Raw genomic sequence first — 26082 nt, 5'->3', positions numbered from 1 at the left:
CAGTTTTTACAAAGTAATTACTACTTTGAGCAAATTGAAACACATTTTAATTTAATGGCCTGGAACAATGCACAGTAGTACTTTCTAAGTCAGGACTCAACTGTTTGTCTACAATGGAGCATAAAGCTTCCATAGAAGAGCTATGTGAAGAGCTGCAACCCATGGATATTCAGTAATACTTTTTAACTGTTGTTATCACACTTAGACATCGAGAATTTCTCACACTGATCAAAAATGCCATAGACTCAAGAAGTATATTGAGTAAATACTTTTGTCAAATCTATTTTTTTTTTTTTTTACATTTTTTTTCTTTTGGTAGGAAACCTTTCTGTGTAAACATAGCTAAATATTGTTACTCTCAAACCTTGGTGCTTACTAAATCAATCTTGACAAACAAGCAAAGTAGAAAAAGGACAAGAAAAGCAAAGGTACAGGTTTATTATCCAGAACAATTGCTACCTATCCACACGGTGTGTGCATGCCAGCATGAACAATCTGAAGAACACATTTCCCCATAATGCACATCCTTAAAGGGCATGCTTTGGGAATACAGGAAGACACACTAACCTTCTGACTTTCAAAGGAATGTTGAGTCATACACACTCTCTTCTCCCTAAGCATTTTTCCTTCCTTTTGAAACTACGAAGAAAGGAATGCTGTAGGCATTGTGATTTGGAGAATCTCTTTTCTAGGAATCCATGCTTGATAAATCCCAGCCATACCGTAGTCACATTCAGCAATTCACCTGACATGCAAGTAAAGGAGAAATTATTCTTCTGTCTCACAAACTGGCAGTAAAGAGAAAGTTTTAAGAATAAAGTAAAGTTTTCTTTCACTTTATGAAGAAATGGGAGCTATGAACTTAATTTTCTTGTTTTCTGAGGGATCTTGAGGGTTTTTTTAATTAAGATTTTTCCCAAAAGGCTTTCTTTCTCTCTTTTTTTGGCTTTGAACCTGTGAAGGGACAAAAAGAAAAAAGAATGTGAAGGTCTTCATGGGAAATGATGTAAAAAGATCCACAGATAAAAGCCTTCTAAGCTATAGAGATAAAGGACTCCTAAACCAGCTCTGGACACTATCTGACAAGTTTTACTCTTCTTCCCATTGTAGAAACTGATGACAGGCACGAGCAGGAGTACATCTTCCTGTTGAACAGGTTTAGCTTTTGCACAATCCTCAGAGGAGAATTCATGCTTCCCAACATGTTAATTAGGGGAGCAAACGCCTGCGAGTAGCTAATAAAGACGATTAATATTTTTAGCCTGATGACTATGTGCCAATATAAAAATAAAAATAAAAAGATGATTAATATTTTGTTAGAAGATTTAGAAAAGAGTGCAACTGATTTTGTCCAACTCAATTGATAAACTTTATCATGTAATACCACCTATTTTCTTTTTTGTGAGATGGAGTCTCACTCTGTCACCCAGGCTAGAGTGCAGTGGCGCAATCTCGGCTCACTGCCACCTCTGCCTCCTGGGGCAAGTGATTTTCCTGCCTCAGCCTCTTAAGTAGCTGAGATTACAGGCGCGCACCACCAGGCCTAATTTTTTTATTTTTAGTAGAGACAAAGTTTCGCCATGTTGGCCAGGTTGGTCTTGAACTCCTGACCTCAAGTGTTCACCTGCCTCAGCCTCCTCCCAAAGTGGTGGGATTTCAGTCATGACTCACTGCACTCGGCCAGTACCACCTATTTTATTACATTTCCAATACTTCTGAAAATAGAGCTATTGCTACTCTCAATTTTTATTAAATTTAATTAATTAATTAATATGAGATTTGCTCTGTGGCCCAGGCTGGAGTGCAGTGGCATGATTACAGCTTACTGCAACCTCTGCCACCTCCCAGGCTCAAGCAATTCACCCACTTCTGCCTCTTGAGTAGATGGGATTACAGGCGCCCACCATCATACATGGCTAATTTTTATTGTAGAGATGGGGTCTGGCCATGTTGCCCAGGCTGGTCTCAAACTCCTGGGCTCAAGCAATCTGCCCACCCCATCCTTCCAAAGAGTTGGGATTACAGACATGAGCCATTGCTTCTGCTACGACTCTATGATGTACACTTTTAAAAATTGAGAGTAGTCAATTTTTTGAAGTATATGTCATAGAACACTTTGCTGATATCAAATTCTCAAACTTTGAATATGAGAGTATCCCCGTGTTCATTGTCGCATTATTCACAGCAGCCAAAATATGGAATCAACTTAGGTTTCTGGAAACAGATGAATGGATAAAGAAATTGTGATATAATGGAATTTTATTTCGTATTAAAAAAGAGATTCTGTCATTTGTGACTACATGGATAAACGTGGAAGACATTATCCTAAGTGAAGTAAGCCAGACACAAAAAGAAATGTTATTGTGTGATTTCATTTTTATGTGGAATCTAAAAAAGTTGAAAATGTAGAAACAGAGTAGAATGGTGGTAACACTGTCCCATCCTGGGTGAAGTTAATATTGGTTATCATGGAATTATCTTATAAAACTGGCTAATAAAGAGATGACTGGAATAACTAAAGTTTTACTTCAAGAAGAGTTTGAACTCTGTGTGGAGTTAGGGGGACGGTGTCTTGGCAGTTACCATGAAGTCTGGTTCTATTCATTTAAGATTATTGGCCAGGCATGGTGACTCACACCTGTAATCCCAGCACTTTGGGAGGCTGAGGCAGGTGGATCACTTGAGGTTAGGAGTTTGAGACCAGCATGGCCAACATGGTGAAACCTTGTGTCCACCAAAAATACCAAACTAGCTGCACATGGTGGTTTGTGCCTGTAGTCCCTGCTACTCGGGAGGCGGAGGCAGGAGGATCACGTGAACCGAGGAGGCAGAGGTTGCAGTGAACCGAGATTGCACCACTGCACTCCAGCCTGGGTGATAGAGTGAGAATTTGTCTCAAAAAAAAAAAAAGATTATCCCTTTTTCTCCTCTCTGGAGATATATTTTTAAATGCAGTTCTAGATGACCTTCATGTAAGAGAGGCACTGAAACAGATGAATAATTTGTAAGAATTGAATGCTTTAGTCTTCAGGGTCCATCGTAGTCAGAAGTGAACCTAATTCTAGAACAGTGAAGAGAGTAATATACTGACTCACTGGTTGTTATTTTGTTTTCAGTTATAAATTGAACTGCTCACTTAAAACAAGAAGTTGCTTTATTTACTCTGTGCTTGGAATCAATTTGAAGCAATTCAGCCTGAGTATATCTGAGGCTTCAGCGGTATCACCCCAACCAGTGAACATATTTTTGAAGCAGTTTTGAATTTCAATATACACCCTCTTGAGTTTTCCAATTTCTCTTTTCTTAATTTCTGTCTCCATACTTCTCTTGTTCAGGATCCTCAAGCTTAGCACTATTGGCATTTTCGGGGGCTGGATAATTTTAGGTTGTGGAGGGCTGTCTTGTGGCATCCAGAACCTCTACACACCACATGCCAGTAGCCAACCTCCTTCCGGTTGTAAAGACCCAAAAATGTCTTCATATATTTCAATATCCTCTGAGGAGCAAAATCATCACCCCATGTGAGAACCCATGGTGGAGGCCAAAAGAGAAGAGGTCCACAGATTGAATTCTGGGGATCCTCAGAGTTTAAGGATTGGGGAGTTGAAGGGAAAGCAGCAAAGGAGAATGAAAAAGAACAGATGGTGAAGCTGAAGAAGAAGCAAGAGAAAATAGTGAGAACGGAAGGAAGTAAAGGAAGCATTGCCGAAAAGAAGGAGTTGCCATCTGTGTCAAATGCTGAGCTGCTAGCAGGCCATCTGAGAGGAAGACTGATACTGGGCCATTTCAGGATAGAAACCTATCTTTACAGACATAACCCCAAGAAGAGAGTAAGGGTAAAACAACTGTATTGTTACAAACAGGAAGAAGTAGCCTGTAGTACATATTTTCAGACTGGGATTAAGAGAACGGTTACAAACCAAATAACCTTTGCTGCTGCAAAGGAGTGTTAAGAGATGACAATTTAGAACTGTGGACAGTCATAATAAATCAAATACGTATTAGTAATTTTAGTAAGTTTTATATTATACTAGAAATTCTGAACATGCGTATCTAGTTCATTGTAAGGGATGTAGTAAACCATGTGCTACTAATAAAAGTTCAGATGCTGATATTTGTGAGTCACATGTTAATGAGTTGCTTAAAGATAATCTCCCTAATATTATGACTCTCGCCCTTTGGATTCTAAAATGCTGTCTTGAGTAGAGGGGAAGAGTCTGGCTTTGGAGAGGGCAAATTGGTTGAAACACTTGCATCTGTAGGGGTCTCCTATGTGTTTGAGTAGAAGAAGGGCTTTAGATCTTACGATTTAGATTAATCCATGTGGTAAACTGAATAATGGTCCCTCAAAAATATGCACATCTTAATCCCTGGTACCTGTGAATATGTTATAGCAAATGACATGTTGCACATGTAATTAGGTTAAGGAATTTGAGATGGTGAGATTATTCCAGAATATCTTTGGGCAAGGGACATCTAATCACATGGGTTTTTTAAGTTGAAGAAGTTTCTAGACTGTGGCCCTGGATTATCTGGTGGGCCCAATATATTCAGAGGGTTTTTTTTTTTTGAGTTGGAGTTTCACTCTTGTTGCCCAGGCTGGAGTGCAATGGCACCACCTCGGCTCACCACAACCTCCGCCTCCCAGGTTCAAGCGATTCTCCTGCTTCAGCCTCCCGAGTAGCTGGGATTACAGGCATGCACCACCATGCCCAGCTAATTTTGTATTTTTAGTAGAGATGGGGTTTCTCCATGTTGTTCAGGCTGGTCTTGAACTCCCAACCTCAGGTGATCCACCCACCTGGGCCTCCCCAAGTGGTGTGATTATAGGTATAAGCCACAGTGCCTGGCCTATTTACAGGATTCTTAACAGGTAGTCAGAGGGGTCAGACTAAGATAAGGTGATGTGATCATGGAAACAGCTTGGCGTGATGCATTTTGAAGATGGAGATGGAGGCAGTCATGAGCCAAGGAATGGCAAGTGGCCTCTAGAGGTTGAAAAAGTCATGGAAATGGATTCTGCCATAGGGCCTCCAGGAGAAATGCAACCCTGGTGACTCTGACTTTAGCCCCATAAGACTCATTTCAGATTTCTGACCTCCAGAACTGTAAGATAATAAATTTGTGTTGTTAGAAGCCACTAAGTTTTGAGAATTTGCTGTAGCTGTCCTCATTATCGGTGTTCTCAAAGCTAGTGTCTACAAATTTTATCCTCTTATGTCACTGAATGAGTGTTCAATTTTGAGGGAACAATATGAAGTCCCCAATCAAAATGTTGCCATGTTATTATTATTATTGGATGTTTTTTGTAGAGACAGGTTCTTGCTGTATTACCCAGACCTTGGATTCCTGGCCTCAAGCCAGCTTCTCTCCTTGGTCTCCCAAAGTGCTGGGATTATAGGCATGAGCCATCATGCTCGGCCCTATATTATTATTTTTAAGAGCAAAATGAAATACAGAATTCTTTCTTGGGTAATTGGGTGATAATCTCATAAGTAAAAACAATGTTTAAGTCATTTTCACTCATTACTAAAAATGTATTTCTTCTGATTATTGCCAGTTTTTTCTTAAGCTTAATTTCTTATGTACATTTGATTTTGCTGACAAAATCAATTTACGAGCTAACTATGAGATCATCATCATTGCTGAGATATTTTCTCCAGTCCAGAAATAGTGTTTGGGGTATGTTTTCTCATTGCTTTCCCAGTTTCTTTTCAAAATTTATATTGAGAGAATCACTAGTGACAAGGGTATATTTACTCATCCAATAGTTAACGTGAAAACATGCCATGTTTTCCCCTTAATTTTATTTTCTAGCTTTTTAAATTTCCAGTTGTCTGTGAGGTGATTTGTGGAAATGAAAACCCTATATAAATATTAAGGTGGTGGTAACTTGCAACAGAAATGGATTCTCCTTCCGTATAAATGTCAGTCCTTGAGTACACAGAAAGTGATCAAAAACATGGATATGTTTATGCTTGTTTATATAATTGTGCAAGCTGTTAGTTACCTTGGTTTTGATTTAAATCTAGGAAAATTCTCAGTTTGAATTGAACTTAGTCTTATAAACCTGAGATCCAGTTTTCATTGCATTGCGAGTAATCATCTCCTTTCGACAGTGTTTTTTCACTTTTAGTTTTAGCCACCAGCTCTCAGATAGATCTATTAGCTATAAGACATTCCAGGTGTCTTTAGAATAAAGCCAATCAGGAAACAGGTTTTTATATTCAACTCTAAGTGTAGCCTGTTTGTTTGAAAGGGCATTGGTTATCCATAGGGGAAGGATGGATGGCTTGAGCATTTGGGTCATTTTTTTAAAGAAGTCCAGCTGTATCATATGATCAGGAACGAATGACCTCCAGGTTCCAATCATTATTTCTACATTTAGAGGAAATTAGATGACCATCAGCCAGGAAATTTTAAGCAAGGAATCCTAAGTTGAAAAGTTTAGACTAGATCTCTAAGGTCTATTTCCAATCTTGAGATTCTATATTTCTATGGTCATTAGGCCACTGGAGTGAATAAGAAGATTAAAAAAAGACAGAAAGGAAGAAAAAAAAAAGCCTACAGCTTTGACTGATATAGCCATAATTGTACTTGTATAACTTCAGGCCCAAGACAATTTTATATTTAGGAAAATAAATGACTAATGCTTCATTTATATTATAAAATAGATTTTTAAGGCTATAAGAGGTAAAGTTCAGTTCAGTGACAGGAGAGTCACTCAACTACTCTTATTTAATAGGAGGCATTTCAGAATTATAGTATGCTTTTTATATTACCATTATTGTTAACGCTTTTTTTGTTTTTAAGAGACAGGGTCTCATTATGCTGCTCAGGCTGGATTCAATCTCCCAAGCTCAAGGGCTCCTCCAACCTCAGCCTCCTGAGCAGCTGGGACTACAGGCACATGCCATCATGCCTGGCTCATCATTATTATATTTTGAAATAATTTAACAAGTGAGCATTGATACATTGGAAATTCATATGATACCTTTCTCTTTCTTAGAATGCAGAATATTTCTTCAAGAAAATCAGTGCAATGAAATTGAATTGCTGCTAAAACCACCTTCTGAACTCTGTTTCTACATGCTGCCTCTCTTATTCAGAAATTACTGTGTTAAATAGCCATTAGAGTTTTATGTTTTACTATGACTAGGTCGTTACTTGGAAATTCTCACTTGTGACAATCAATACTCTCAGACCAAACAGAAACTAGAAATTATTTTGTCATCATAGAGATTATTTTTAGTTTGTTTTCAGATGGAGATGGGGGATTTGTCTAAATAAGACCATTGACCTTTTTTTTTTGAGATGAGGTCTCACTCCGTCACCCAGGCCGGAGTGCAGTGGGGCGGTCATGCTCACTGCAGCCACAGCCTCCCAAGCTCAAACAGTCCTCCCACCCTCGTCTCCCAAGTAGCTGAGACTACAGGCACATACTACCACACCAGGCTAATTTTTAAATTTTTTGTAGAGATGAGGTCTCAATATGTTTCCTGGTCTCGAACTCCTAGGATGAGTAAGATGCCTACCTTGGCCTCCCAAAGCACTGGGGTTTACAGGCATGAGCCACCATGCCCAGTCACTGATATGTTTTCTACCAGATTTTGATTTGAGGGTAATAGCAAGTTTTATACTCTTTCTAAGGAGATAAAAAATTGAATGGATTTTAATTCTTATGTGTTTTTGAATTTGAGATGGAGTCTTACTCTGTCACCCAGGCTGGAGTGCAGTGGTGTGATCTTGGCTTACTGGACCCTCTGCCTCCCAGGCTCAAGAGATTCTCCTGCTTTAGGCTCCTGAGTAGCTGGGATTACAGGCATGCACCACTACGCCTGACTAAATTTTTGTATTTTTAGTAGAGAGCGGGTTTCACCATGTTGTTCAGGCTGTTCTTGAACTCCTGACCTCAAGTGATCCATCTGCCTCAGCTTCTTGAAGTGTTGGGATTACAGACATGAGCCATTGTGCCCCGCCTAGATTTTAATTCTTTATTTGATTTTGCTAACTAGAGTAGAAGAGACAGGCTACAGTCTTTGGTTCTAACTTCAAAACTGATGCTTTCGGACCAGTTTTATTAAGCCATATCTACTAAAACAAAGAAAAAATATTCTTGTACCTCTCTAAAATGCAATGCTTTAGGATTGAAACTGACAAGTCTCTGAGCCCCAAATATCAACGCTACTGAAATAATGCTGTGATTAGCCTACTGGTTTGCTATCTTTTACTACAAACAGGAGAATATTCATTCCTAAACGTGATCCCATCTGATAATACCTGTGAAGAGCCGCAGTTCACACACACAGTTCAGTGCATTAATTGAGAGATTAGGAATTCAACTTTTGCCACATCTGCCCTCTGGGATAGAAATAAAGCATACCAAGTTTCTCTGTGAACATATCTTTTTAAATTCTGTCCTCCTTCCCAGCTCAAAGACTTTCAGTGTCCTCCACAACTTCAACCAGCAGTTCACTATCCATTTTTCTGGGGGCACAAGTTATTACTTTCCCCTCTCTCACCCTCAGCTTTCCGAGTAGCTGGGATTATAGGTGCCTGCCACCAAGCCCGGCTGATTTTTTTATTTTTAGTAGAGTCGGGGGTTTCACCATGCTGGCCAGGCTGGTCTTGAACTCCCAACCTCAGGCAATCCGCCTGCCTTGGCCTCCCAAAGTGCTGGGATTATAGGCATGAGCCATCACATCTGGCCACCAAGATGTCTTAAAAGGTGACAGGGAGGAAAAAAGATAAGTTTACAGATGTATACAAGGATTTTCTATGTCAGGTCTGCTTCTAAGAAGGATATACTTTCCTGGAAAGGGATGTATGGCCATGTAATTGAATCCAGTTACTAAATGTAACTTTACTTTGATTATGGCCTACTTCAAGGATAGAAAAACTAAAAACTAGTTCTCTTACCTTTTTTAAAAAAAACAAATAGATAAGGAGAAACTGTGATCTCCAAATTAGTATCTGGAGGGAGAAGTAAAAAGAGAAAGAAGTGCTTACAACTCAAGGAAGCTTGGATATCACACCTTATTTGGTTTCTTTGGTCATACATAATAGATTGGAATAGGAATAAGGAATCCTTTACCTTAATTATGGCTTTGTCTTGCAATTATATAGCCACTTTTCATTTGTATCAATTATGGGCATATTTTCATGATTATTCACAAAATTATTGTTTGTCAGTATTTCTAGGCGTATAGTTACTTATGAATAAAATCTCCTGGCCAGCTGTAGTGGCTTACATCGGTAATCCTAGCACTTTGGGAGGCTGAGGCAGGAGGATTGCTTCAGTCCAGGAGTTGGGACCTCATCTCTCTAAAAAAATTAAAAGAATTAGATGCACCTGTAGTGCCAGCTACCAGGGAGACTGAAGCAGGAGGATCATTTGAGCTCAGGAGGTTGAGGCTGCAGTGAGCCATGGTCACAACCATGAGTTGTAAGCTCAAGCCACAGAATGAGACCTGGTCTCCAAAAAAAAAAAAAAAAATTCTGCTGAAAAATTTCCATTATTTTTAACGTTAAAAAAATGCCTATATGAAACCTTGGGGAATCCTTATGAATGTGACAGAATTCAGTCCTGGGTAGGACTTCAAGAAACCTCAGGATCTCTCTTAATAAAATCTTATTTTAATATTCTTATCAAATTATAACCACCATAGACATACATTAAATGTCATATTGGCAAAAAGTTGTGTTATTTCCTCTAGTCTCTGGGTCCTTACTTTATCTGTATCCTTAAAATCACTTTCAGAACCGTAAGTTGTTTCCTGACTTAAGTCAGCAACTGAACTATAAAGGACTCTTAAAAGATGGGGAGCTGCACCAGTTGGCATTCTGTCTCAGTGACAGACTCCTCCCCTTAGAACATGAAAGCTCTCTCCGCACTTGGTAGATAGGTATCAGCTGAAGTGGGCGGTGCCCTTTTCTTTATTCCCTGCTGCTTGATCTTTGCTTTCCCAACTCCTTGTATCTCACACGTGTACAGTAGCCATAATGAAGGCCATGTAGATACGGCATGAAAAAGTCAGGAGGGAGCACAGGCCAGCTTCCCAAAGTGTTAATTAGCAATTATTCCATGTTGAAATACTGCCCACATAAATATTTCTTCATTAGCAAATAAACTAGTTTGACTTGGGGTGCAGAAATCTTGATGTGAGTGCTTAGGAAACTCAAGCTGAGCACTGGTTTCAGTGAAATCCCACGAGTTTGAAAAAACGTGTCTTTGAATTTATGCACACTCTTTCAGGAGTGTTAACGGGTAAAGCAATTAATGCAAATCATAAGTGAGAACTTGCCCAGCTCCCTGGTAAGAATCAAAAAAGCATCTCCTAAGAATGTTTTGGAACAAGATAGTATGATAGAGAAATTCAGATTTCTAAGGATAAAGACACTGTTCATTTTTATTAATTATGGAATAATTTCCATTATTCATCTTGATGACAGAAATAGAAGGGGAAAAAGGATCAGTATAAGCATGACAGAATTAAAGCACATCAGTATTTCATTTGGGCTGTCTTTATTTGGTTGGCCACCTAATAATCATAACTCCCAAATCACCATGCTGAAAAGTACTTAAGTACCTATAGTTACAGGTTGTGCTATATGATGCACATTTAAAATTTATTAAACCAGAAGAGTCCATGCTATCTAGAAATGACTAATTATCTGATAATTAAACACTATATTGTTACCATTATACCCTAGTATAGAGGATTGCCAGTGTTATCGGATTCTGATTATGGTTGTGTTAACTGCATTACTTGCAATTATAAACAAACCAAGTTAAATGAATGTCTTCATACAATCCTATCATTCTAGCCATAAAGGGAAAAGTAATGCCCAAGAACCAAGAAAAGAATAGAAAAAAATCTTCCCTAAGAATTTCTAACTTCAAAATAATACAATGAAGTATTATTGGATTGCCGCTGAACCATTAGGAAAGCAATCCATCCACACTAAAAGCTAAGTGTGCTAGTGGCAAACCACTATTCATCTTGAATATAATTGAACTTTACCAGAGAGATGCCAGAAAGGAAAGGCAATTTTAATTCACTTAAATTTCCCTGTTTATTAAAGAAAATCTTGTCTTCTAAGCAATATGGAAAACTAATAGTACATTCAACCATACGATAACTCAGTTAAAGAGGTGTTAATGCCTCCTTAGGCAACTCCCACTTATAGCAGATGCTTAGGTTTAATTCTAAACTAACCCAAAGCATTTGAATTTCACCACAGTAAAAGATTTCTGTGCATGCAATGAACAACTTACTTTGATCATAGCACATAAACCAATTTCCATGAACTGTCCGTGACCCAGATACAGCTTATGCAGTTATTTTGTGTTTACCAACCTGCTTGATCTCAGCCATGACAATGTTGGATAGTCTTGACTGGTGTGTAGTTGCAGCTGTGTGACCATGAGTGACTGTGTCACCGGTCTCCCTATTCTCTATTTCGTCAAAGGAGGAAATTGGGCTTCACCTCTAAGGTTCCTTGCAATTATCAAATTCTATGACTCCGTACTGACTGATTTTGTTGCCTTCGCTGTTGAATTGATGCTTTGTAAAGAGAGCTCTAATAATCGTGGAAAAGTGAGTGGTCCTTGCAGGGAAGTGAGCAGTACATTAGGACTAATTCTCATTTTAGAAGTGAGGAAATTAGAGAAAATATACATAGGGAAGATTTCTTTTATTCTTTTCTTGGTTCTTGGGCATCACTTTTCCCTTTATGGCTAGAATGATAGGATTGTATGAAGATATTCATTTAACTTGGTTTGTTTATAATTGCAAGTAATACAGTTAATACAACCATAATCAGAATCTCACTTATGTTGAATGAGTAAGATAAATAATGATAATTTTAAGGAAATGTCTTCAGTGGTAGATGTATAATTACTTTCTGTTCTCAAAGAAGCAAAAAGGGTTTGGATGAAAGTTTCCCAAGCTCAGAAAATGTTTAAAGTGGAAACATGAAGTTCTTTTCACAGTTAAACAGTGTTCTATACATTATGCAATGATTATATAATTCAACAGGGCAGCTTAAGGAATTTTTACAGCTTATAAGATAACAAATCAAGTACCCCTTTTTCTTCTGAACATTTACCAGTAGAACAGGAAAATCTAGGGCTACTTTACCTCTAAGCCTGTTTAGCTATGAAATAAAGATAATACTTTACCTGCACCTTCAGGTGATTAAGAGGATTGAATGGTAAAACTTTTTGGCATTATGTCTGCCCATGGGAATCACTCTATAAATTATAGTATGTAATTATTGTCACTTATTATCTTTATAAATTAGAAAAAAGTATATACATTTTCATATTACTATCACCTACATTAACTTGGTAGAACTTTATTTCAATGTCTTTCTGGGGGAAGAAAATGTATCATAATATTTTACTGAATAATTTACTTTTTAGCTATTATTAATATAATAAAGGAAAAGTGCAACTTTCAGTTAGTGTTTGCTACCTGTTTACTGTACACAGATGTCTAATTTTCCCCATCAGAAAATTTTGTAGGACAAGACCATGTTCATTCAACAGATACTTGTTAAGCACCTACTGTGTGCCAGCTCTTGTGTGCCCAACAGAAGAGTCTATAAACATCAGTGGAAGTGATTTATTCAACATTTGTTTCTGGGTTGATTTATGGAATAATTGCTTTATTTGATGGTATTCACTAAGTAGGTCACCTGCATTCATTTACATAGGAATGTTGCTTCTGTAAATAGCAAGGTCCCTTGTGAGTCAGCATTACATGTCAGCATGAAGGGGGAAAACGTGAAGCATTTTACAAATAATGTTAGGTGAACACATTTTGCTTTTGATATTATGTTTTATAACTTATTTCTCAACCCTTATTGATCTAATTGAGCAGGGAAGACCCATTTTAAGAGAAACATTGCTTTCTCAGGAAGTATGCTCAACTGTTTAAATTATTTATAAGGCTTCTATTGCTTTCTGTTGAATCATAGTTCTATTATAGAAGCTTGTTTATTTTTGCTTTTGAATTTATTTTTTGGCATTACCAGTACTATAGTCAGAGGCATTTGAACCAGAGTGACTTTATCTTAACAAGGAGCTAAGTAAAATGAGGCTGAGACCTACTGGGCTGCATTCCTAGGAAGTTAGAAATTCTTAGTCACAGGATGAGATAGGAGATACAGATCACAAAGCCCCTGCTGATAAAACAGGTTAAGAAGCTGGCCAAAACCCACCCAAACCAATATGGTGATGAAAGTGAACTCTGATCATTCTCGCTGCTTATTATATGCTAATTATAATGCATTAGCATGCTAAAAGACACTCCCACCAACTCCATGACAGTTTACAAATGCCGTGGCATACAGTCTAAAAAGGGAAGGAACCCTCAGTTCTGTTCCTGGGAAAATCCCCACCCTTTTCCCTGGAACTCTCATGAATAATCCATCCCTTGTTTGGCATCTAATTTAAAAACCCCGAAAATACCCAGTCAGCAGCCCTCAGGACTGCCCTGCCTATGGAGTAACGATTCTTTTATTCTTTTACCTTTTTTTTTGCTCTGCTCTGTCACCCAGGCTGGAGTGCCGTGGTGTGATCTCAGGGAACTGCAGCCTCCGCCTTTCAGGTTCAAGTGGTTCTGCCTCAGCCTCCCAAGCAGCTAAGATTACAGGTGCCCACCACCAGGCCTGGCTACATTTTGTATTTTTAATAGAGAAGGGATTTTACCATGTTGGCCAGTCTGATCTCAAACTCCTGGCCTGAAGTGATCTGCTCACCTGGCCTCTCAAAGTGTTGGGATAACAGGCATGAGCCACCACACCCACTCAAGATAAAGTATTAAATGGCTTTCTTGTTCCAAGACAAAACCTTTTCACCAAATATTTCCAATAAAAACATTTATTTTTAAAATTCACGTATGTATCTAAATTGGCTCAACAAACTCTAAAGAATAAAATTAGTTCTCTCAGTGAAAAGGCTACTTTTTGTACTTCAATGCTATGTTGTTGAAATTTCAGTCACAGAGCCCACAAAGGAAATAAACCTATCCTGATGTGATACTTAGTATGTTGGTTAAACTGCTGGATGACCTGATTTGTCAAGGGAGATTTCAACAGAATACCAGTTTGCCACATGAACTAGACTCTTCAGTGAAGCAGGCTTATTCTCAAGAATATTTTTTCAGTGCTTACAAAGAGGAGAACTGGTACAAAATTGGATGTTTCCTAATGACTAAAAATATCTTACTTAAAGATTTTGTTTGCTTGTTTGCAGGAAGAAATCTTTCCTGTTTTCTGCTCTGTATGCTGCCTTTATATTTGGTGGTCGGCACCTAATGAACAAACGAGCAAAGTTTGAACTGAGGAAGCCATTAGTGCTCTGGTCTCTGACCCTTGCAGTCTTCAGGTAGGTTTTCTTTTTTTTTTTTTTTCATTTTTCTAATAAAATGTATCCATTTTATCACTTGTTGAAAGAATGCAATGATTGAGCATTTGATTTTAAATTTGATATTTTTGATTATCAAATATGATGAGGACATAAAGTCATGTTCAGAAAGAAAGCCTTCACTGTGACCATTTGCCATGATGTACCCAAACTTGTATATTTTGAGAGTTGTCAGGCCATCTTGTATCCTGTCCAAATTGGCCATGCAGTAATCTGATTCATCTGTTAGGATGAGAAGCAATATATCAATTCATTATTGTTACTGGCTAAATAAAGATGAAAGTTTAAATGGGAAGGCCCAAAAGTAACCTGTTGAAGTCTACTGGAGGACAAGGTTGAAATACCCTCGGTGTGCTGTTGCTAACACTTAATCAAAAGATGGCATTTAGACACAGACCAGACACTGGACATCTGTCTGTGTCAGGATTGCTAGACCAGAGAATGCTTTTGCTCTGCAGCCTCAAAGGCACCCATCACCCGCATGCACTGAACTGACTTGCAGGCATGCGTTTTACGTAACCAGTTCTGGCTTTGTAAATGCGAAAGAACTCAACACAGGGGCTGTCAGAAGAAGGCCTGTTCTCTCCAGGGCATCTGTCAGCCAGTGTGCAGACTTGTTCCTTCAGAAGCTTTCAGAAGCATTTTCAGTCTTGTATTATTTGGTGATCTAGGCAATCACAAGACTAATTAGCACACAGCTGGTGCCCAAGCAAGTGCCAGGATTTACCTAGAGTGCTAACAAAGGCACCTGTTCTATTTGTGTTTTGCTTGTCAAAACCAGCAAGTTTATAACTAGGCTTGGGGAAGAACAGGAGGAGAGTAAAAGTAAATATACTATGAAACATAAAACTATTCATTTTCATATTTATAAATATTCATTTGTATGCTTTCATATTATATATTAACTGTTCTACTTCTAAGCAGAAATGGATGTTATCATTAAAGCTTTGTTAGTCACTTAAAGTTTATTAAAAATGACTAAGTAGGAAGAAGTATTTCCATTAAACTCTTATGATCTGTGCATTTCCATAATGTTGAATCCCTGCATCTGAAACACCCACTTGCTCACCAGTACTGAATATACTTTTTATTTCAGTGCGATTTGTAAGGCCCTAGGTTTGAAGTACTCATCATTTGGATCCTTCGAATTCAACCTGTATTAGGTCATGATTCTCTATAATATGAAGAACCATTTTCATTTTTATTTATATGTAAGATTGACAGAGTATGCCGCACCTTAAGTATTTTGATATTTATGTGGGAATCTCTATCCTAATGAAGCCTTTCATCGTTTTACTGATTTTTCAATATTACCTGAACCTTTATCTTTTATTTTAAATTTTAACACTTATAAGCAGAGAAAAAAACTACAATGACTCCCCTGCACCCCAACCTTGGTTAAACAATTGTCAACACTTGGCTGATCTTACTTCATTTAATCTTGCTTACCTTGTTTCTCATCCCTAAATTATTTTGAACTATTAATAATAGAGACTGAAATAATTCTTATTAAAATCATACCATGGCTAAAGATTAAGTACTCTTTAAAAACAAATAAACATAGTATTATAATCTCTAAATTAATTCATTCCCGTTAAATTTCAGATTTCTTCAGTTGTCTCATAAATGATTCCTGTTTTACAGTTTATTTTTAAGAACCTGGATCAAAATGAGATCTATGCATTTCCATTAATTGACATCTTTTGACATAGAGATTTCCTCTCTCTGTCTTTCTTCATAATTCCTCCTTTGAAGAAACCAGATAGTTTACCCCATAGAGTTTCCTCTGTCCTGGATTTTGCCTGATTGCATTTTTCTGTATCCTCTATTTCTTACAATTTGTAGTTAGATCTAGAAGGTTTCTTACATTGAGGCTTAAGATTTGAAAAGATTTCTATAAGAAGAAACTTACCTTTATCAACTATTCGGTTATCCTGAAGTATATATAGCTATTACAGCAAAGATTAGGATAAATCCTTGATTCTTTCCTTATATTCATCAGGTTTAAAAAATAATAATTAGCTAGCCTGTAAACAAAAGATTTGTTTTCTTAAGCATTATAAACTCATGGATTTGGAGTTTTTTATATGCCAGTGATTTTGAAATATGTTTGATTCTGATGTATTTTAGTCCATTATTATTCCATTTGATGGTGATGGTTTGACTTTTTTTCTTTAATTACAAGATATTCCAGGCCAGGCATGTTGTATATTCCTTGTCCAGAACTGGAATCAGCCATTTCTCCAAAGAGCCTATATTAGTTCGTTTTAATGCTGCTGATAAAGACACACTAGAAAATGGGAAGGAAAAGAAGTTTCATTGGACTTACAGTTCCACATGGCTGGGACGGCCTCAGAATCATGGCAGGAGGCATTAGGCACTTTTTACATGGCAGCAGCAAAATAAAAATGAGGAAGAGAAGAAGCAAAATCGGAAACCCCTGATAAACCCATCAGATCTTGTGAGACTTATCCACTGTCAGGAGAATAGCATAGAGGACCCCCATGATTTAATTACCTCCCCCTGGGTCCTTCCCACAACACGTGGGAATTCTTGGAGATACAATTCAAGTTGAGATTTTGGTGGGGACCCAGCCAAACCATATCAGAGCCCTAATTCCCATGGTAAAGAGGAGATAATATTTAGAAACCACTATTTGGGTACTAAAGGTGGTTGTTGGTGTTAAGTAAGTTTTTCTATTTAAGTCTTTTAAGAAGCTAGAAATGGAAATTTACTTATTGAGGTAGAATATACATATACAATCTATCATCTTTACCTTTTTTCTTTTGGAGACATTGTCTCACTCTGGAATTGTCACATTGTCACATTGTCACCCAGGCTGGAATGCAGTGGCAAAATCACAGCTCATTACAGCCTCAACCTCCTCAGCCTCAGGTGATCCTCCTACCTTAGCCTCCCATGTAGCTGGGACTACAGGCATGTACCACCATGGCTGGCTAGTTTTTATGTTTTTTTGGTAGAAATGGAGTTTCACTTAGTTGCCCAAGCTGGTCACAAACAATCTTTACCATTCTTGTGACTTACCTTTTATTTCTCTTTTCTCTCTGGCCAAAAATCCAAGTCCCCAATGTTGGCAAGTAACTCCCATTTACTTTATCCTGCAATGCACATGCAGAAGTCAATAGTGATACTTTATCCTTTTTTTTTTTTTCTTTTTTTTTTTTTTTNTTTAATGAGATGGAGTTTCGCTCTTGTTACCCAGGCTGGAGTGCAATGGCACAGTCTCGGCTCACCGCAACCTCCGCCTCCTGGGTTCAGGCAATTCTCCTGCCTCGGCCTCCAGAGTAGCTGGGATTACAAGCGCATGCCACCATGCTCAGCTAATTTTTTGTATGTTTAGTAGAGACGGGGTTTCACCATGTTGACCAGGATGGTCTCGATCTCTTGACCTCGTGATCCACCCGCCTCAGCCTCCCAAAGTGCTGGGATTACAGGCGTGAGCCACCACGCCCGGCCTACTTTATCCTTTTTAGACTGACCAATTATTCTTGTGTCCTTTTTCATTTAATTAATTCTATTAGTTATTTTGCTTTCTTCAGAGCCATGTTTTGTATAAAATTTAGAAATCCAGACTACATAGAAAAGTCCAAACATCCGCAGTCTAAGGTTTTAAAAAATGGATCTTGATATTTTTAAGCCAAAATGTGGAAAACATTGATAATGGAATTCTATGCTTGTATTAACTGAAAGTGCTTCTGTGTTTGGAAGAACATATTGAGATTTCTCTATGCTTGAAGAATGCTGGTCAACAATGCATGGAAGTAAAAAGGCTAATTCAGAATGGTATTTTTAATATTAAAGTATAAGGATACTAGAAGAAAATAACTTGATTTTTTATTTTTTGGGGAAAAGAAGCAAAAAAGACATTTATTAAATTCCTATGATTTACTAGAAAATAAAACCAACCTGGGCAACATGGCAAAACCCCATCTCTACAAAAAGTACAAAAATTAGCCAGGCATGATGTCATGCGCCTATAGCCCTAGCCATACTGGAGGCTGAAGTAGGAGGGTCACCTGAGCCTGGGAAGGCTGAAGATGCATTGAGCTATTACAGCACCACTCCACTTGAGCCTAGGTAGCAGAGTGAGACCCCGGCTCAAAAAATGAATGAATTAATTAATAAATAAATAACACAAAATCTCAGTGTTTGTAAAGGTTGGTTGTAGTGGACTGGCCATTTAGAAGTAAAAAATGTTTATTTTTTTGTGATGTGTTAGAATAACTGAAGCAAATATAATAATGTGGACAGCTCTCCATTTTGCATATTAGTGGCCATTTGTTATTTGTGTTTTTCTGCATTTGACAAATTTCCTAAAATATACATACACACATTCATACCTAATCTCATACACAATTCTGTAGAATTTCAAGTGAGTAGTTGCTTTTTGGGTGGGGGGGGAATCCAAATATTTACAAATGAAGTTGATAGAAAGCATTCATCAAAAATATGCTCTTCTGGCCAGGCATCGTGGCTCACACCTGTAATCTCAGCACTTTGGGAGGCCGAAGAAGGAAGATCACCTGAGGTCAGGAGTTTGAGACTATCCTGGCCAACATGGTGAAATCCCTCTCTACTAAAAATACAAAAATTAGCGGGGCATGGTAACGCATGCCTGTCATCCCAGCTACCCTGGGAGGCTGAGGCAAGAGAATTGTTTGAATCTTGGAGGCAGAGGTTGCAGTGAGCCAAAATCGTGCCACTGCACACTAGTCTGGGCAACAAAGCAAGACTCTGTCTCAAAACAAAAGAAAACAAAACAAAAAACCACTCTTTTCACACACAGTTATTATTAATGGGTTTTGAGAAATTTTCTATTTTGGTCATAAACGAAAACTTCATTATTATAAAGACATGTTTTTGTAGAAAGTTTTGAGTGGCTCTTACAATATAATTCATGCATTTTCAAATATTGTCTAATACAATAGTATAGAAACTCCTTGCCCAGGAGACAGTCTTCTATAAGACGGTCTGCAGTGAGGTGATGGCCCAATGGCCTATCGCCCCCTCCATCTCCCCGTTCTTTGTCACTGCAGGATAAGATGTCATCAATTTGGAAAATGAAGGAAAGAGGAAGAACCACACATTTCAGTAGAATAAGTAAATTTTTCTTTTGGAAAATCACTGAAAAGAGGAGTTTTTGTGTATTTGACTGCTTAGGAATAATTTCTTTTCCCTCAAGTCCTCAAGCTTGCCTGTTAGCTCTTAACAGTAGCCAGGACCCAGTTATGCTTAATTTCCAGATGCCATCCACTGTTCACTCATGAACTGAGACAACGTTGTGGGAGTTAAATCACATCTGCAGCATACTTAAAAAAACAAACCAAAGAAACCTCTTCCAACCAGTCTATTTTAAAAAGTGATGGGGTTATAATATTGTTTGCAAGAACTGCCTGCAGTTTTTCTCTTTATTTTTTGGGGTTGACTGAAGCAGCCTTCATGGAGACGTAGTCTTCATTCAGGTGGTATTCAGTGTAATTTATTGAAGCCTTTCATAAGTTTTTATCGAGTAGATAAAATATGGCCAGCTGAGTTTTCCTTATGCCTACAACGGATCATTTCATTTGAGGAAGATTTCTCTGGGTTTCTCTGACAATCTCTCCCTGCGATTCCTCCAGGTTTCCTTTCAGAACCAAAGCTCCAGGTTCTGGTGTCAACTAGTCTTTATAAATATGGCCAGGATGATGGCACAGTGGCCAACTTCCAACCTACATCCCACCTAACCTAAGGACAGGCATTTCTTTATTTGATAAGATAATTTTATGGGGCATTTATCCATGGGTATTTGAACATTTTCTTAGGGTAAATGCTGGGAATAATTCTGGTTATGTGAATCAGTAAGACTTTTAAATGAGATTGCTCCTGGTGGCAATGGAATTAGATTTGGCTAAGTTATCAAACTTTGATATGGCAACAGAGCATCAGATACTTCAAGGTGCCTATCTCCTGTTCTTCACAGACACTCCTGAGTCATTTAATTGTGTTGCTACGACATTTCAGCTGGGTTACTACAGTTGATTTGAAAAAGTTTTATTCTTCTGGATTGGGTGCAGGTGTGTGCACTTGTGATTCAAGTAGTCGCTGCCAGTTACCTGTCTGGCAGTGTTTTCTTTTCATCAGCAGCAAAAGGAGCTCCAAGAACCCATCTTTGAGGTTCTTGACCCAACACAGATCAAAGCAGTATGTCTAGTTAGTGTACATTATAAAAGTATAATTACCTGGTGTTACAAATTTATAGGTGACAATCTCACACTTGCTTCACCTTTGCTTACTCCTGTTTCCTGGTGATTACTCTGGCCTCAATTGTTTTATGCTTGATTTGCACAAACCAGATGTTCTACGCTTTGTAGTTTGACTTCTCATCTATTAATCAGCAACTTTTCCTGTTGAACTTCATTGTAATTTCCTGGCTATATTTTCATTTTGTTATTAAATTTCATCTCTGGCTTAAATATAAAATATGTTCAAGATTAGTAGAAAATTATTCTATTTTTTTTCTTTTGTGGGATTTTTATGAATAAAGTGCTTAAATATAGCACAGGAAACTTTCGGAAAAGTCTGTTTAATGGTGGAAGCAGTAGATAAATGGTATTTAATCAAATCATTCAAGATCTATTTCTCACTGATTTCATAAACAAATTCAGTGTTTAATATCTGAAGAATTATTGGCAATTACCTTATTTATAAAGCCAACAGTGTATAATAAAACTAACGGAAGCTGTTTAAGTTAAAAAAAAAAAAAATGACAGTTCATAACCCATACAGAAGGAGTGAAGACATGATTGACCTATAAAATGATGGTACAGTGAAAAAGACAAATTTTAGAACAATGAAATCAATTTGTACTTAAGCCCCTCACAAGTATATTCATTTTTTTTTTCTATGGTTGCCAAAAGTAGCCCATCTTAATCCATAAAAACAATAATAATAACAATGACTGCAGTGATACTATTTATATAAAATAAATGGATCCATAAGCTATAAGTGTCATAGGACAAAAGCTCCTATTTTATGAAAAACAGGTTACAAATGTCAGGTTTTTGAATGTAACACGAAAAGGGCAGAGTAACAAGCAAAATATGCCTTTGGAAAGCGTAATGCTGAGTAATAAAAAAGCAAGCTGGGAAATAATCCTGGAAGTGTAATACCATTTACGAAAATTTTAACAACTCATTAATTGATGCTACATTTTATTTATGAATATATATATAGTAAAAGTATTAAAATATGCATGAAAACCTCAGGATAGTAATTATCTCTGTGTGGGAGAAGGGAAGGAGAGAAATAGGACCAGAGAGAGTCCAAAGGAGGTCAATTCCTTTTGCAATATTTCATTACATGTAGTAACATGTTACAACATGTCATTACAAAAGGTCAAACCAGGGAAAAATAACTATTTGATAAAAAGTATGGTTATAAAAAAACAAAGTTGAATGCAATTAATGGCATTTGTTTGTTAAAAGAAAGAGCAACAATTGTAGCCATATTATAAGATTCAGATAATACCGCTGGTACATAAGTAAAGCAAGTTTATATCAAAACATAAATGTTGTACTTTATAGGTCCTCGTTTTCTACCTGTCCTACCCACTACTGATCGGTTTATAGTTCGAATGAAGAATAGCTTTTGTTTTTCTCTTTTTTCTGACATTAACTCTCAGTTAAGTGTGTATGTTTTGCTGGACGGATGATTTGGAGACCTTTCTTTTCCGTCACTGTGATCAAGTCTTGAAGGATTTATCTTGGTTAATGTTTCTAACTTGTGGACAGATAGGATGTAGGTCAGATATTGTGCATTTAATTATTTGTTTTATCGAAATCTGTTTTGGTTTTGTCTTTAGTCTACTCAAAAATGTAAAATATCACATTTTCTATACCAATACTTTGCACCTTCCTTAGCCTCTTATTTTTGCATCATTTTATCAAAGAACCATAGAAATTGTTGACTCCAATGACTTGATTCTTATACCATATTTGTAAATTACAGCTTCTCCTATTTTCTTAAAACTAAAATTAATGGATGTATCGGAAATCCTTTTTTTTTTCCTGAAGGAAGAATTTATAAGATTTCTTTGCAGAATAAGATTTTTCTTAAAACTAAATTGCTGGAGTAATTATGTATTATAATAATATAACATAATTTGTGTTTATTGGGACATAAAATAACTGAGACTAGGAATAACACAACATCTAGATAACACCTGCAACACACTGATTGTTTGGAAGGTCAGATCACAAAAAGACACAAAACATATTTTGTTTCCCTTTGCACCAAGAGAAAAGTGAAGCACCCATGTTGTATTGTTATTAAAAAACCCAACAAATGTTCAAGACAAAAATCTTAATAAAAAGTGAAGTTAAAAAACCCCATTGCCGTAGGAAAAATAATCCCTCCATTTACTTAGCAGAGTTGGCTTCTTTCCTTGATGAGGGACACCCTGCTAACATTTTTGTAACTGGAGATAACAATGTCTAGTCTGAAACATACTGGACTTGTTTAGCATTTTGAGTTGTATTTGAATCCCTTTCAATCAGAATGGCAGGATACCCCTCCATTACCCTGTTCAGTTTTGTTATTAACACTAATTTTGTTGTTCCGTTAACCTATACACACATTCACAAAACTGCTGTTTACTTTTGTTATTCTGGTGACCTATATATGCCGTAACATAACTACCTAACAAATTGCAGCTACAGGATAAAGAAATTTGTTCCCTACCTACACACAGTGTATATACACACAAACCTTGTTACCCTTTACACACTCTTCCTACTCACCAGGAATTTATTCCATCCCCCTGACATCAGAGACAGCTCAAGTAAAATACTGCTTCAACTGGGACCTTATATCAGAAATGCTGATGCCAACCCCGACTAGCTCCAATCCCACCCGCCCCCTTGCATAAAACCTTCATGCTTCATTAACCATGCCAGCAGCCTCATGAATACGTATTAGTGGAGTTCTATGACATACGCTACTTCATTAATATTCTCTTTGTTTTCTAAACGTCTAAAGCTGGAGCCTTTGCTAGATCTAGGTCTTTCTCGTCTCAAATCACAATAAAGTGACCCTGACTGAATTACTTGACCCCTTTTGAGAAACCATGAGCTATAATAAAAATAAGAAATGGGCAACTTGCCATCTTTTAAAAGTGAGATGGAACTTTTAACTGGGGTCCATGCATCCTGGTCTGCTCTGGACAGTATTAGTTTTACACACATTGTTTCAGTGTAATTATTAATAGCTCCCTCTTCACTCTCTAAAAATGTCTCAATTTGGCTGATAAATAAAACACTTATTCTATTTATAACCCACTGAGAAATTGTGTTGGCTCAATAAAAAAAGAAAAAGGAAGAACACCAATGATTATTTGACAACTTACTGCTAACAAATTCCTATTTTTAGGCTTGACCTCTCGACTAAAACTTGTTCTGCCTGTCTGTGGTATTTCCAAATGTTTGACACATCATCACTCAGATTTAAAATATCCAAACTGGATCTCCTTTTGATATTTATTTATCAAAATTTATCATAATTTTCCTAATGAATATCTTTAAATCATTCAAAATATATATACAAATCTCCTTTATCCTGTCACCAAGTTTTATCAGTTCTTGTCAGAATCTCTTAGGTGGCTGACTGCACCTCTGTTTCCACCCTGGACCCTCCGATTATGATCTTTGTCACTTCACATCTTCAGTTTTGCAACCACTAATTGCTGTCCTTCAAATGTTTCCTCTACCCAAGGATATTCTACATAGCATGTTGTTTCCCTGTTTAAACCTTAATTGAAACTCCTTTGCTTATACGTTAAAACCTCAATCTGGCCGTAAAAATGTACAACCTTGCCTTGACTCACCCTTTACCACTGCCCTATGCAAACTTTTCTATCTAAGCCAACATCATATATCAAATAATTTCCCACAAAACAGACATACCTTGCCCATTCCCAATTTCATNTTTTTTTTTTTTGAGACGGAGTTTCACTCTTGTTACCCAGGCTGGAGTGCAATGGCGCGATCTTGGCTCACCGCAACCTCCGCCTCCTGGGTTCAAGCAGTTCTCCTACCTCAGTCTCCCGAGTAGCTGGGACTACAGGCCGTGCCACCATGCCCAGCTAATTTTTGTATTTTTAGTAGAGACGGGGTTCACCATGTTGACCAGGATGGTCTCGATCTCTTGCCTCGGCCTCCCAAAGTGCTGGGATTATAGGCGTGAGCCACTGCACCTGGCCCTCTCAACAATATTTTCATAGCTTAATCACTAATGTATTCTGTTAAGATGCTCATGCAACACCAGTAAGTTTCCCGATTCCTTGATATATCAGGGTTTTCCTATTCTGTCTTTAGGAGCATATGAACAAAGCATATTGGCCCAGGTAAGGTTTGAGTATACAACAGTAGCATGATGTCCAAAATCAGTCTATCTAAGAACAATCTATATCATGATACACCATAGTCCCAGAACTAGAAGTTCATCAAATAATGGAGTGCTCTATGCTCCCACACTAAGTGTTTGATGTGTGTTAAATCACTTTAACCTTTCATGTAGCACGTAGGAGTGCTTTGCTCCCTCTCAAGTAAGGATAGATACTTTTATTTCCCTTTCTGTCTCCCATGTTTACAATCAAAGGGAGCATATTTTCAAAACCAAGATAGGAAAAATAAAGTTTAAACCGTTAAAAATTCATGAGCATTCAACGTAGATTTCTGAGTCTCATTGCTGATGTGTGTGTGTTTGTTTTTTGAGACAGTCTTGCTCTGTTGCCAAGGCTGTGCCTCCCTTGTTGCCCAGGCTGGTCTTGAACTTCTGGCATCAAGCCATCCTCCCACCTCCAAAGTACTGGGATTACAGGTGTGAACCACCACGCCCAGTCCTGTATTTGCTTTTGTTTGTTTTCCTTAAACATTTTAAAGAAATTAAGGCTATCATATTTTACCTGTAAATACTTCAACTTGCATCTTTAGAGAATAAGGACTTTTTCTTGTTTTTTTTTGAGATGGTGTTTTCCCTCTTGTTGCCCAGGCTGGAGTGCAGTGGCACGATCTTGGCTCACTGCAGCCTCTGCCTCCCAAGTTGAAGCAATTCTCCTGCCTCAGCCTCCCGAGTAGCTGGGATTACAGGTGCCCACCACCACGCCTAGCTAATTTTTTTATTTTTATTAGAGACAGTGTTTTCATATTGGCCAGGCTAGTCTCAAACTCCTGACCTCAGTGATCCACCTGCCTCAGCTCCTCAAAGTGCTAAGCCATCTCGTCCAGCCCCACCCGGATATTCTAATGGCTTGTTCCTCACCTCCTTTAGATTTTTGCTCACATTTAGCCTTGGCAAGGCCTTCCCTAGCCTCTCTATACAAAAATCACAGTATTCCCATCCATGCTCGTTATTGCTTTCTCCTGATTTATTTTTCTCCTTAGCACCTGTTATCTTCCAGTTCACTGTATCTATTACTTCTATGGTTCATTATCTGTCCTGTCCACTGCACTCTGTGTTCCATGAGGGCAGAGGCTTTTATCTGTCTGATTTTTTTAATTTTTAGATGGAGTTTTGCTCTTGTCACCCAGGCTGGAGTGCAATGGCACGATCTCGGCTCACTGCAACCTCCGCCTTCTGGGTTCAAGCCATTC

The 26082-nt window shown here is 37.7% G+C and overlaps 1 protein-coding gene across 2 annotated transcripts in view; it reads left to right on the top strand.

Moving 5' to 3' along the window:
• Window positions 1-26082, top strand: part of ELOVL6 (ELOVL fatty acid elongase 6) — a 156064-nt gene that overhangs the window by 88376 nt on the left and 41606 nt on the right. For both annotated transcript variants that reach the window (XM_017509751.2, XM_017509766.2), the window contains exon 2: window positions 14264-14395. In XM_017509751.2, the coding sequence (XP_017365240.1) occupies window positions 14264-14395 (132 nt within the window). The remainder of the gene's footprint in view (window positions 1-14263; window positions 14396-26082) is intronic.

Source organism: Cebus imitator, unplaced genomic scaffold (genome assembly GCF_001604975.1).
Source record: "Cebus imitator isolate Cc_AM_T3 unplaced genomic scaffold, Cebus_imitator-1.0 Scaffold17, whole genome shotgun sequence".
In the NCBI taxonomy this organism is placed as follows: Eukaryota; Metazoa; Chordata; class Mammalia; order Primates; family Cebidae; genus Cebus; species Cebus imitator.
Note: the sequence above shows the minus strand (reverse complement) of the source record. Positions and strands in the feature narration are given on the sequence as shown.